This window comes from Sinohyriopsis cumingii, chromosome 1 (assembly GCF_028554795.1).
Source record: "Sinohyriopsis cumingii isolate HCF-2022 chromosome 1, ASM2855479v2, whole genome shotgun sequence".
Classification (NCBI taxonomy): Eukaryota; Metazoa; Mollusca; class Bivalvia; order Unionida; family Unionidae; genus Sinohyriopsis; species Sinohyriopsis cumingii.
The window spans coordinates 132,904,481-132,918,737 of NC_142961.1; the positions used below are offsets into that span (position 1 = coordinate 132,904,481).

General features: G+C 33.8%; 1 protein-coding gene across 4 annotated transcripts in view; it reads right to left on the minus strand.

The window, feature by feature from the left end:
* Positions 1-14,257, minus strand: part of LOC149807885 (interleukin-6 receptor subunit beta-like) — a 197,527-nt gene that overhangs the window by 45,127 nt on the left and 138,143 nt on the right. For all 4 annotated transcript variants that reach the window (XM_089971622.1, XM_089971604.1, XM_089971613.1 and 1 more), the window contains 2 exons: positions 5,238-5,415; positions 2,768-2,862 (listed from right to left, as the gene is read on the minus strand). In XM_089971622.1, the coding sequence (XP_089827748.1) occupies positions 2,768-2,862; positions 5,238-5,415 (273 nt within the window). The remainder of the gene's footprint in view (positions 1-2,767; positions 2,863-5,237; positions 5,416-14,257) is intronic.

Here is a 14,257-nt window from a genome sequence, read left to right on the forward strand (position 1 = left end):
CGATCGCAGAGGAAGAAGCAGCTTCAACCAACACCTGACACAACCTTCAAGTGCAGCAAGTGCAACAGGGACTGCCACTCCCGCATTGGATTACTTAGCCACAGCAGATGCTGCACAACCACCAACCGGGACATCTCTCATGGGCGCAGTTCCATCGTCTCTCGAGACTAATGGATGCCAACACACACACACACACATACTGTATATGTTGTACATCACAGGTAGAAGGCCTCAAGGTAGATTAGTTCTGTAACTAATTGAATTACCTTCTCTAAAAAAAGTCATTATTGTTATTATTATTATTATTAACTCCCATTTCTCTTGCCTTGGATGTTATATAATTACAACATCAGTATAATTGTTTTCATGCACACTTACATATCACCTTGGTTAATAAAGTCCTGTTTAATTCATATCCATTATTTCTTTGAAACCTGCTGAAATGTCGGAAACACTAAAAAACTTCAGTAAAATACTATATAATGATCAAAATTTTTGTGAAATCTTACAAAAGTTTTAGTCAATTTTTTTGTGAAACCTCACAAATATTTCAAAGAAATTTGAGTGAGACCTCAACATAATTTCAATGAAAGTTTTGGTCAAAATAAGTGTGAAATCTCACCAAACTTTAAAGTGAAATGAAAAATACTTAAGTGATGCCATGTTGGATTAGATTTTGTATGCAAGAAAGAAAATGGCATTGCCCCTTAGGACAAGAAAAACCTAAATCTTACTGGTATTTGATAATGTCTGTCAAAATAAAATTTATGATCCATTTTAAAAATTACTGTGAATATTTATCATTGATTCCCAATAATGCCTAAAAATCATTAGGCAGTTTAATAGAAATCTGAAGTATATTTTTTATGGTTTAGGCAGAAATTGCTTTTAAAAAAACTTGTCTGAAATCTGCCTTGACATTTTCATTATTGGATGGGGTTTCTGCAGGTATTTCCATTTAATTAGGCAGAAGTAAAGATTCCGCCTAGTAACAGTAATTTGCATATTTTGAGCTATATTCCACCCTGAATCTGCCTAAAAGTGATAATAAGGGGAATCTAGGCTAAATAAGCAGAATAAACAGATTCTGCCTAGTAGACGGAATAAACAAATTCCACCTAGTAGGCGGAATAAACTAATTCTGCCTAGTAGGCGGAATAAACAAATTCCGCCTAGTAATAGACGGACTAATTTGCATATTTCGGGCTGTATTCCACCCTGAACCCACCTAAAATTTATAATAAGTGGAATCTAGGCTTTAAGTGAAATCCGCTTTAAAATTCCACCTGGAATCTAGTTAAAGTCAGGGTGGAAGTTTTTGTACAGGATAAATAACGAGTACAAAGAAAAATTAAAATCACACTTCGACAACTGGCAGGTCATAGAAAAGGAATATGTTACTGATGACGATCAGTGCACCTTGCAATCTCATTAATCAAGCTAATTAATCCATGCTGAACCAGGATAATTGTGGCTACTGTCATAACGAGCAAAAGACTGGACCTAATTATTTCTGGTTTGGAGAAAGATGGACTTGTTTAATTGTAGAATTTTGGGGATTATTTAATTGTTGTTGTTGTTGTTGTAGGGTTTAACGCCATTTTTCAGCACAAGATAGGCTATACATGGCGGCCAGTATAACTGATGGAGGAAGAATCCTGGAAAACCCAGGGAAGAACCACCGACCCACGAGAAGCTACTGGCAGGCTTTCCCACAAACCCACGCTAGCCGAGCCTTGGACTCGAACCCATGCCGACACAGGTGAGATGCAGTGATCCAGAACGGTGAGTGCTTTAGTCCACTCGGCCACCCAGGGCCCTGATTATTTACTTGAAAAGCATTTGTATTTACTATGAGACTTGATGGACATATGTTGATACAGTCACTTTGTCATAAAATCAGTGAAGTACAAGTTTTAATAATCTGATGTAATAAGTGTATATACATAGTGCTTCATTAATAATTGTGTTTCAAGCATTAGTTCTAGTATTATAGTGGCTTGTTGTCCTTTTGGATGAAAAGAGCATGGATAAAAAGAAATGTGCCTTCAGGAGGATTCAAATTTTTCAACAGTTGTACTCAAATGAAGGATCTGAATAAGTAATAAACTTAATTTTCATATATTAGTACTTTTAGCATTATTCCTTCCATTTTCAGCATTCTAATGCTTGAATATCTTGTGCTTTTTCTCATTTATCTCTATACTTATCTCATAAATCAATTTAAAGCAGTGAGTGAAAATTACACATACCAGTTAAAATGCTTTTTATAATCGTTTTTTTCATTGGGTTGAAATGGAAGAAACATGAGTTAATGCAGATATTTTCTTACTGGTTTACCGTATTGATTTTGATTTATCAAATACTAGTAGCTTTGTAAATATCTAAGAATGAAATGCAGTAAGAAAATTGGGAAGGGGGATGCATCTTATCAAACATGGCTAATTATTTTGAATGGTTTTTAAAAATCATGGTTCAGAGCAACAACAAAACCACTAAAATTGGTCACCCATGAAAATTTCAGACATAGCTGACATAAATATACAAATACATAGTGATAAAATAGCCAATAAATGTATGTTGTTTTCTATTAGAGGTTGCAATAATCCTGTATCAATGAAGTTCTGAGACAGAAGTATAAAACGGTATAAAAAAAACAGATCAAAAGTAAAGTTCATGATGCAAAGCCTCAAGTTTTTGTCCAAATATTTTCAATTATGACGTTTGACAAGATCTGATTTTTAATCACTGTTGGAACCTTCATTACCTTCCAGAAGATCCAAATTTTTCTACACCTGTACTCTCTACATGATAATTGCTCTATGAAGTTACCAACATGGACCTCTGGGGCTTTTAGTGGAACTGAAAAAAAGACACAAAAAAAATTTTAATCTAAAGAAATTTTCATCACAAACTGTCTACCAATTTTGCCAACTTGAGGCAAAAAGATTTCATACATCTTGTTAAGAGAGGCAAGTTTAATATGGCTCATAACAAGAGGCCCATAAGGCTTGATATTGCTCACCTAGCTCATTGAAGAAGTGATAAATATGTGCAAACACCTTCTGTAATCAGGCTCATCCAAGCTCTTGATGATGAAAGCTTTTATAGCAAGCCTGATCAATTTAATAAGGTTACCAATACAGCCTCTGGAGTTATAACATGTTCAGCCATTCAGCTCACAAAATGCCTCATTATTATATGCCCATAATCAAACTCGCAATAGATTTTGATGAAATAACCTCAAGAAAGTCACCCATGATCTTGAAAATTGTTTGTCAATTTTGAAACCTGTCACCATAAAGATCTGTCAATATAGATTACCACACATCTCAAGCTTTCTAAGACAAACAAAACTATTTTATATATAGCAATGGCCTATTTAGCTAAAACTTTATCTCAAGTCTGATAAATATATTATTTACCATTCAAATAACTAGTTAGTTGTCAAACATATAAATTTCAGTTTTTTTTGTGGAGGTTTTTGGTTCACTGAGGCTATCACAAATATGAAAACTTGTGTCCCTGTATACAAGTGGCCAAAACACACATCATCTATACCAGCCTTAATTTTAACACAAATATAGTGTCAGAGTGTAATTGGGAAAGTGTTTATGTAATTTGTGAGAGAGAGAGAATGTAATTATGAGCAAACATCTATGATGGTACAAGTAAGAGTGCAGAACATTAGGAACACGTTATGCTTTTTAAACATTATATGAAAAATTGTCTGAAAAATGCACATCCCTTCCGGGTATTGTTTTGTCAGTCTCCATTGGTATAATATGATAAATGTAGTCACTGGCCTGCTTGTTAAAAGTCTGGGTATTTAATTTTTGGAAAATAAAATCTATTGATAATATACTAATGAATAGCACTGATGATTAATGATTTTAATATATAACATTAGGAAACATATAAACAAAAACCTTTCTTAGCTAATTCAGCAACAAAACAAGAGTTTAAAATTTCAACAACTTACCTTAAAAAGTAACTATTTTTTAATGTGTACAGTCTTTGGATCAGCCTATTGTTGGGTCTAATCTGTGTCAACCTGCATGTCAAGTATTATTTTTACCTCACATGCCCTCTGGGGCATTTCTGGGGTCAACAACTCACTTGTAAGCCTACTAAAGTATATGCTAACTGCAAATATTCTGGCACAGTGGGCATCTGGTAGGTGTTTTGTATAGCACAAAACCACAGGCTATTTCTAGAATTTGGCAACTAAAATACATTTCTGAATTTCAAGCGAGTTTCAGTTTTATTGTTTGTTTTTTATGGTATGTAAAATTGAAATTTGGAATTCAGAGTAACGAGATTTTGGCTAACTGAACAAAAAAATGACATTAAAGAAGTAAACGTTTGTGACAATATTTTTTGTATCTTGAAGGAATTTTGCTATAATGGAGGTTAAGTCTGGATGGATTTTACCGCAGTAACAAGCCAAATCACTTTATGTACTCAGGTTCCACTGGTATGTGAAGAAATACAAGTCATTACCCAGAGCATAAGAAATACATCACAGTGATCTGTTTTGTGTGATTTATACTTGTAAATATCGGGATGCATGATCCAACTTGACCACTGTGACAGAATGAACAAGGATGGAGCAGTGTCCACCACTTTTTGGAACAAACTGCCTTTATGGTGCCAGTGAGGGGCATGAAAAGTACCCAGATAAAAAAGATAAAAGATCACAATGGTTTATTTTATACTAAGTGAATCAAACACTCACCAAACTGCCCTACTGAACAGTGTGCTTCTTATGAGCAAAGCACAAGATGATCAGAAATGTTTTACTGATTTTGATTAGTATGGACACCACCTGAGAGGACATGATCTATGATCACAGCTAAAAAAAATGTAAAGAAAAGCTAAAACCTTCAGCATTTAATCCAAAGCATACAGGGAGGAAATAATGTATTCCAAAGAGACTGAAATTATATTCAAATGGGGAGTGGTTGCTTAAGCACAAGACATTAAATAACCTACTTGTGTTGCTGTGCCATAAAACATTACAACATCAAAAAACTAAACCAAACTAAACTGCCTGAAGAACTGGGTCTCTCCCATTCTTTTAAAATAATGTACAGAATTGATAGAAGAGACTCTGATCTGCTGGCACATTAAACAATGGTAGATCTGGGTTTGGACTGTTGGCAGTATGGGACAGATCAGACACTAGTAAATACATTAAGTTGACTTCAAACACTATAATACACATAGTAACATACCATCTTCACTTGTCTGAACAGTGAAAATTTTTCCCTTGCTCCAGAATCCAGCAGCTCTCTCCGTCTGGTCTATGTTGCTATGTGGGACGTAGGGGATACATGTGATGTTGAATGTATAGTTTGTGAAAGGTAGAAGATCACACAAGGTCAAGCTGTTTGACAGGCCCACATCTATAACCTGAAGTTGAAATTCATTTCAAGATTATACTAAGGTGGTCCACTTTTATGAAATTACTGCTTACTGCACAGCATGAAAAAAGACAATCAATATGTTGATAATTATATCACAGTGAAATGAACTCTGGATGTAAACGGAGTGGATACAATTTTTGTCTCTTATGAAATTATTTTAAGAAGACACAAGATTCTTCACAGCAGAACCTGTTTTGAAAGAACACATCTCATAGGTGTCAACTTGTACGGTTTACCCATAATTTGTATGTTTTTTCCCGTTTTGTATGGATTTTCATAAAAATTGTTTAAATTTATTTATGTTTTAGTTTTGTGTGCATCCGGGACTCTTGGCATAATTTTTTTAGCACGAGAATTCAGCGAGACTATGGTGGCCTGAAACAACCGATCAAATCATACTCAAAACACCGCTTTTCATTTGACAAATGAAATGAGTTTCTTTTCTTTCATGGTTCAACTCCAAAGTGTGAAGATCTTGTTGTTTATCGCTCAGAGATTAGACGCTCACTTGGATTTCTAATACTGACTAACTAACTGTGTAGTAAGTATGTTTTCTTATTTTATACTAAATTATTTTATTATATATACTTATTACTATCAAATGCATAAAGTTTGCATCAATTTTCATACTTTACATAGTGTGGCAATCATATTGGTGTAACCGTAATACGTCTGACTTTTCTGTGTGGAGATAAAGTCGATTTATTAAAATTTTTAAAAATATACTAATTAAAAATAAATACTCAACTGATTTTAGCACCGGGCATTTTATTGTGCTGTTGTAGTTTTGAGTTAAGATAGGTAATGCAAATGGGAAGATGAACTGCCATAATGACGGATGTAGTACAGAAACTGAGTGACTTGAAAATATGTAACACTGCCATTTATATTAGTTTGTGACCAAAATCGGCACACCATATAGCAAATTCATAACTTTTCAAACACCAGATACATAATTTTAATAGAAACGATCAACAGCTTACAAGGTATAAACTTCCAGACTGCTACTTTGTAAAAAAATTATTTCTAGATTTCAATTTTTGGATAGCTCCTGGCGTATCATCTTGGGGTTTATGGGGACAAATATAAATTTGTAACATTTTTACGATCTTCCTCTATCACATGACAAATCTAAATTTTTAAATTATATTTTTTTATTTCTCTCATCTAGTTGAAATATTCCATCCATCAAATGGCTGAGCCTAACTCAAAGAAACGCAAGCTTGAAGACACTGACCGAGGTCATGGCAAGTTTCAGGCTGATTGGATTAAATTCTTTCCTGACATTCTAGATGTATCCAAGTTAGGATCTTCACATGTTTTTTGTAAAATATGCAGTAAAAACATTAAAGTGGTGGTGTCGATCATATATGATCTGGAGGAACACTTCAGGACAAAACTGCATGAAAGAAATTTTGAAATGAAGAAGGAAACATCAATCAAAAGCTTTTTTGCTTAGCCAAAGCAGGAAGATGATAGTGTTATAGGTAAAAAGAATGAAATAAAGTTTCAGAAATGTAAATAATTACGTAAATATGTGTCATAATAATTTATGTATAGCATTTGTTGTTTTAAAACTGTTGATCTTATATAATGTATGAACACTTTTCGTGTAAGGTTTTTTTGGTCTTTGTAAGGTTTTTATTGGTCTGGTGTACAGGTTTTCATCTCAAAGGGTTGACACCTATAACATCTTCTGCCAGAAATAATGGTCTCTCAAAGACAAGTCGTCTGTCATTACAGGTAATAACACTATATAATTTATAAATTTATGCATAGTCTCTCAAGACAGGTTTTGCTCAATAATTTTAATTCTCACAAAAACAGTTCTGTAAAAGAAAATGATAGACAATTTAAAGTATAAAAGACCTTTGAAAATCTGCAGTAATTTACAACCTGCTGTAAACTAGTCATGAAAGCTTTCTGTTGCAGAAAACCAATGTGACTTCAATTATTGTCTCTTACAAAACAACAACAACACCAATAATAATAATAAAAATTACTGACTTTATTTTAAAGTTGACTACATGAAAAGTCAAGTGACCAATCTACAATTATATATATATATATATATATATATATATATATATATATATATATATATATATATATATATATATATATATATATATGTGTATAGATATATATATATATATATATATATATATATATATATATATATATATATATTTGGGGACAACAAATGCCATTAAAAACTAGACAACTGATCTACATCAAAATATGGGCAAAAGCTTTAAAGATGAGTACATACAGGATTCATACCAAGATTGGTACACAGTACACCTGTGTAAAACATTATTGGTGAATACATGATATACCACTGCTTTAAAGAGTGGAAGTAGTGAATTAAACAAAATCATTAAATGATTGTTAACGTAGGAGGAGCCTTTAAATGCTTCAACTGACTTTGCATAGGGTGGCATATTTAAGTGGAACATTTCACAGTATTTTGCATGTGGACGGTCATGACCTGTATTTTGCTGCATAGCATGTAATGCCCTCATTCAAAACACTAGAAACATCTTGATTTCTGATGATGGTTCAAACAGTTAGCATGGTACCAACCATGCTTGCGAGCTTTGTTTATATGCCTTTTAGGAGTCACATATGACCTTTAGTATTGGGAAAATCTCATGAAGAAAGTGGGATAAACCCACTCAGCAGTAATACTCTTGGTGCATTTGATAAGGAGTCTACCATCTTTAACCTGTGCAAATTTAAATTTTTAACACTCAATCAGCTATTATTCTCTATCCAATTAATGACAGAGTACTTTTTCCATCAAACTTTTCTTGTACGTAATTAACTTTACATGATGTACATATTCAAGTAAGAGAAGCTCAAAGAAAGGCAGACAATCCTTAATATAATTTTCAATCATTTGGATTGCCTAGACCATTGGCTATGTACAATTATATAAAAAAAATTAAAAAGTTATATATTCCAACATTACCAAAGCAATCATCCTTAAACATATGGTATTCAGAACAGCTGAAATATATATCCCACATACAAATTATAAGACGTTTATAAAAAATATTGTTTACCAAATAGTTTGGCAACATATTGTAAAGGAAACAATATGAAATGTAAAATATTAAAACCTGAATTAGTTTCTATTAGGGAACAACTTAAAGCTTGCTAAATCACCTGAAATTTGAACTCTGACTCACAATGTAACAATAATCTTAAAATTCTCAATGGACACTGCTCACACCATTCCCAATTTCCTATTCATCTTGAAAATATGATGAGATGTGTAATGCAGAAAGACAATACAGAATATATAATATGGTATAGAACAGATGTCATATCAAAGTCAATATGGTACAGAACAGGGGTCACATTAAAGTCAATATGGTACAGAACAGAGAGATCATATCAAAGTCAATATGGTACAGAACAGGGGTCATATCAAAAGTCAACAAAGCTTTTACATATCTATCAACCAGAACTCTGAAAAATTATTAAACTGTTGTTAGACATTCAATTTATCAGGACCATTTGTAGCCAGTCACACAAACTATTAACACTCCCCCAAACCCACCCACATCCATCTCCTCACCCCACAAAGTTAAATAAAATGTATTTCGCATTTAGTCTTTAAATCAAGTTTTGAAGTCACTGTACATCTATGGAATTATAAACATACTTAAAATCTGACACTGTTATTTTCTTTATTGTCGTAAAAGTCAATAAAATGCCAATATCCACATCACATCAAAAGAATGTACATAAGCCAGTTGTTGTGGCTTTGGAACAAAATATATCCAATAAGCTTTCTATGCTGTCACCGCTCTGCATAATCTCAAAGCCACAGTTATCAACATTTATTTTAAGTTGTGTAGGGATTATTTAACTTTTTCTTTCCATTGCTCTTTTCCAAATGACTTTACTTCTTGATAATACGTTTTTTCACATGAAACCAAATAGTTCACTCCTAAACTTGCTTGAGGCAAGTGACTATTCCCTGGCTGCTGGCACTGGTTCAGGTTACATGGATTACACTAGTTTACAGTAGTCACAAGGCCATTTATTTCTGCAATGTACATCTTGGTATAAAATTAGGTTAATACCCATGTATAGGTTTCAGTTACGACAATTATTTGTCAAGTATGAATATGAATCTCTGGCTTAGCTGAAAATTCCAATGTCTGATTTTGACGTTACACAGCTGGTCAAAATGTCTGTCCCATTTGGAAACATCCGTCATGTACAGATTCTGAACATGTGCAATCAAAGTATCCAGATTTACTTAAATCTTAATTGGGAACGTCTGTTTGATTTTGATTGTAAACAAATCAGTTTCAAAGAAATTTTTAAGATAGTTCCCCCATTTAAATGAACAGGTAATCAAGTTTCTGCCTTTTATCATCTGTCTTGGCACAAAAGGAACATTTGTCTGAACAGAATTTGAATATAAGCAGAGAAAATAACACTTGCATTCATTTGATTTTTCATCTGAATCCTCCAGCATTTACTCAAGACCCTAGCAATGTTTTTAAAGTAGATTTTGATGTGGCTTGACATGGAGTGGGAAGTGTTAAAAATTTGAAAGCAAAGAAATGTGGATGGAATTGATACTTCAATAACATCAATGAATATTCTAATCCTTTTCAAATACATTTAACAAATATTCCAACTGGATAACTAGGTATTTCAGACCGACCAACCCCAACAAGAGTCCTCAAGAGAGATTTAGAAAAGTTTTGAGGGAGATTTCAATTACTGCAGGGAGCATTTCATCAAGGGAGAAACATGTTGAACACATTTACAAAAAGAGAATGGTTTTCAAAGAAACATATACTAATTCAATTCTAAAACAGTTTATTTTTTGATAATAAATAACTATATATAAATAACAGAGTGAACAAAACTTGACAGTGAAGAACATCAATTAACACTACTCCTGGAGAGACATGGTTGTTGCTCCTTTGCATCTTTTAAGCATGACTTTGTCAAACTGTCTCTCTGAGCAAACAATACCTTCTTGATTAAAAACATGAAGACTTTCTAGTGTCTCAGTTTTCATACTGCTCCTGAAGTCAGTCCTAGTCTTCCTGACAAAACTAAATATTCTTTCACAGGATGCATTGCTGTGAGGGATGGCAAGGATATGGCTCATTACTTTGGCAAGAAATCCAAATTTTGCTTGACCCATGCTATCTCTGATCTCACCAATCTTCATCCAAGTTTGGTCCATGGCAGCTGCTGAATTAGGCTCCCAAATTCCAGGGCGTTTCTCTTAGTCTGTGCAGATGTTAAGTACCTGTGAAATAAAGTACATGAAATTTAAACTCACTTGAAAACAAAAGATAACAAAATATAAATTGCATTCATTCAAAAAAATGAATTGCATTTAATGTTTCTTACTTTTTATTAAAACTTCAGGCACAGTTAAGTATTTGTTTCTCTTCCCTATCATACTATATATCTTAGGCATGTAGATCTAGTTCTTAGGAATGAGCTGATAAGTCTAAATTATTAAAGTACATTTTCGTGTTTATGGTTGAATAATAATAATAACAATAATAATAATAATAATAATAATAATGAAATCTTAGTATTTGTATTATCTGCAGATGTATCAATTCAATTGTTGTTTATTAAACTGTACCTGATTGAACCAATCTATCAGTGTATCCTAATTTTGCCAAAGATAATCATAATTTTTATTCTGGCAGTCAAAATTACAATTTGCAGCATACAATTAAGGCCATAAAAATAAACAGTAAGGTTAAAAACTTACTTTTGTGACTGGAGATGTTGACAACAATCATCACGCCCACCACTGGCAACAATGAAACATGAATTGCACGTCTTGCAAAATGCTCTATGTTTGTCACTTCCACAAGCCAGGCATGGAAATTCCAGGCTATAAGAAGCTTGGAAAGAAGTTTTATATTTTGTTTACTTTCCAACTTCATCTAAATCTCCCTTTCTTTTAGACACTATAGAAGAGATCACCAAACGTATGGATTCAAGTTTGCGTGCTTTTCAAAGAACTTCTGTGTACTTCCGGCCTTACATGCTGAGGATATCCCAAAACATTTTTCATCAAATGAAACAAATTGTTCCTGATTTTTTTGACCAAATGAATATTTTCCGGAAAAAAAAAATAGTGCGGGAGGTGCAGTGGAATTCAGGGAGCTCCAGCAAAAAACAGGAGGGTTGGCATGTCTGCTATTTGTTTCAGCTCTAGAATTTAGCTCTTTATAATGTGCAGCCATTAGTGAACTGTCTCAGATCTATAGTCCAACAATGTGCCAGCCAATCTGGGTCTATACTATAGATTATAATTATGATTTCATGTGAACAATGTATCTACTGATCTGCTGGCACATTATGTAACATTACATCTGCACTGTTTACATTTAGACACAGGTTACACAGTTGTATATGGTAATGCTGGACATAAAATATACATGCTTTTATCATATAAAAAGCAGAAACAAAAGAAACATTAAAATATTGACCTGTGACCTTGACGAATTGACCACAAATGTCAATGCATCACATCTGGTGACAATATACATGAATACCAAGCTTCATCCATTTATCTGTGTGTGATTAGATTTTTAATGTAGCTTTTACAATTTTAGTCATATCGCTATAATATTGGCCATGTGGTCGTTTATAGTCATGTCCAGCACTGGGGCATCATGCCACACACGAGGCATCATGTCCCACCCAGTCTCATTATCTTGACACCTGGCTGAACAGTCCTAACACTTATCAGCATTTCCACTAGGGTTTGCACTACTACTAGTACCTCTTATCGTCAAAGATGGAGAAAGTTGGTACAAGAACACATTTTACTGGCACAAATGCTAATCAACCAATCTCATCAATGCAAGGTGTATCAGCTGCACAGAATTCAGAAAATTATATTGTAAACAATATTTTAGAGTAAGAAAATGAAATGAATGAGTTTCTGACCTTTATAGGAACTGTGTTTGCAGTGGACATCATCACAAGTCAACACCATCACATTATAATTTGCTCCACACAGCTTCATGAAATTTAACCTATCTGTGACTCAGTAAATTATTTGGTCATCATCATTAAATGTAGCTAAAAGTACCTAATTTGCTTCACATGAAGAATATAAAATGAATTACATAATTTTAGCTACATTTAATAATGCTGACTTCAAAATTTACCCAGTTACAGATAGGATAAAATTAGTAAATTATGCTGTGTAATCCCATTCCAGTATCATCCCCATCAGTCACCAACTTAATCAACATAAAATTAACAACTTTGGTTCAGAGTTCACTTATACTATTTAAAGTGTTTCCATGCACTGCATAAAATCTTTAGTTTTAGTGACTCTGTGTGAGTAAAAGATTTCAACTTCACAATGGCCAGGTCATTCGACTTTGTCATCTCTAAAATGAAACTGGCAAAATCCATACTAAGCCACCACCACCAGCAAACAAACATGTGGATATTAACATACTTTGAACAAGAGTAAATAAAAGCACTACTGGACAAGAACCTTAACTCCATAACAAAGAAATTATTAGTGATGGTTTTCAAGTCCCAGTGCAACTGGTTTATTGTCAATGATGATGCATGGAATTGAAATATGTTGTTGTTGCTGTTGGGTTTAGCGCCATTTTTCAGCAAACGATAGGCTATGCATGGCGGCCAGTATTAATGGTGGAGGAAGAACCAGGGAAAACCCCTAGAAGAACCACCGACCCATGAGAAGCTACTGGCAAGCTTTCTCACATACCCACATTGGCCGAATCCTAGACTCGAACCCATGCAGACAGAGGGGAGATGGCAGTGATCTGTAATGGAGAACGCTTTAGACCACTCTGCCACTCGGGACCCCATTGAAATATGTAATTGAAATACATAACTGCCTGTTGAAATGGAAACTCCTTGTTTCTCAATTTCTTTGCAGTAATTATTTTTATTTCTCTTTATGTGAATATGGGATATGTGCCATAGAAGGTGAAACAGCCTTTGACAAGTAATCCTTTAAGATTGGACCATTATGTTAATCTTCATCTGCAACTTTTGTAGTGGGAACAGGTGCAGAGTTATCATTAGTACCTTTCTAAAATAAAAAGATGAACTTGTCAGTTCCTGTGCCATGGTTACAGATTCTACAATAAATATGAAATGAAGTAGAAAGTGTCTGCTTAGATTAACATCAATGAAACCAAAAAACGAGTGCTTTAATTTATGTTGTTTCATCCTGAATCAAACAGCAAACCCTTGCAACCCATCAAATAGATGAAATGACTCTCTGGTGATGCGTTGTTGCTTAAAATCACTGATCAAATTCTGCAGAGATATGGGACTACAAATATATGAAAAGAATAAGTCAGCTTCTTACATACTCTGAAGTATAAACAGCTAACTTTCAAGACTTAAAACAAGTTTTACAGTTCGTCAGTATACAAATAATGACAGCATCATCTTTCCCTGGTACAAAGGCAAATTGTATCTGTACAAACTGGCATCTACCTGTGTAACAGAACCTCTAACTAATCTCTTAATAATGAGTGCCAATCAAGGCAGCTGCTAGTACCATTTTTTAAAATAAGTCTTTGGTATAACTTGGTTTGGGTTCCAACCTATGATGTCTGCAGTGTGGCAGTTGATAGTGATGTCTAGCACTGGGGCATCATGGCGCAGATATGTATCATGTCCCACCCAGTCGCATTATCCTGAAACCAGGATAACGATCCTAACACTAACCTCTTAATATTCAAACTCGCAATGTGATGTGATGTGATTTTGATTTTGATTTTAAATGTTGCTTTAACAATTTTTCAGACATACTGCTA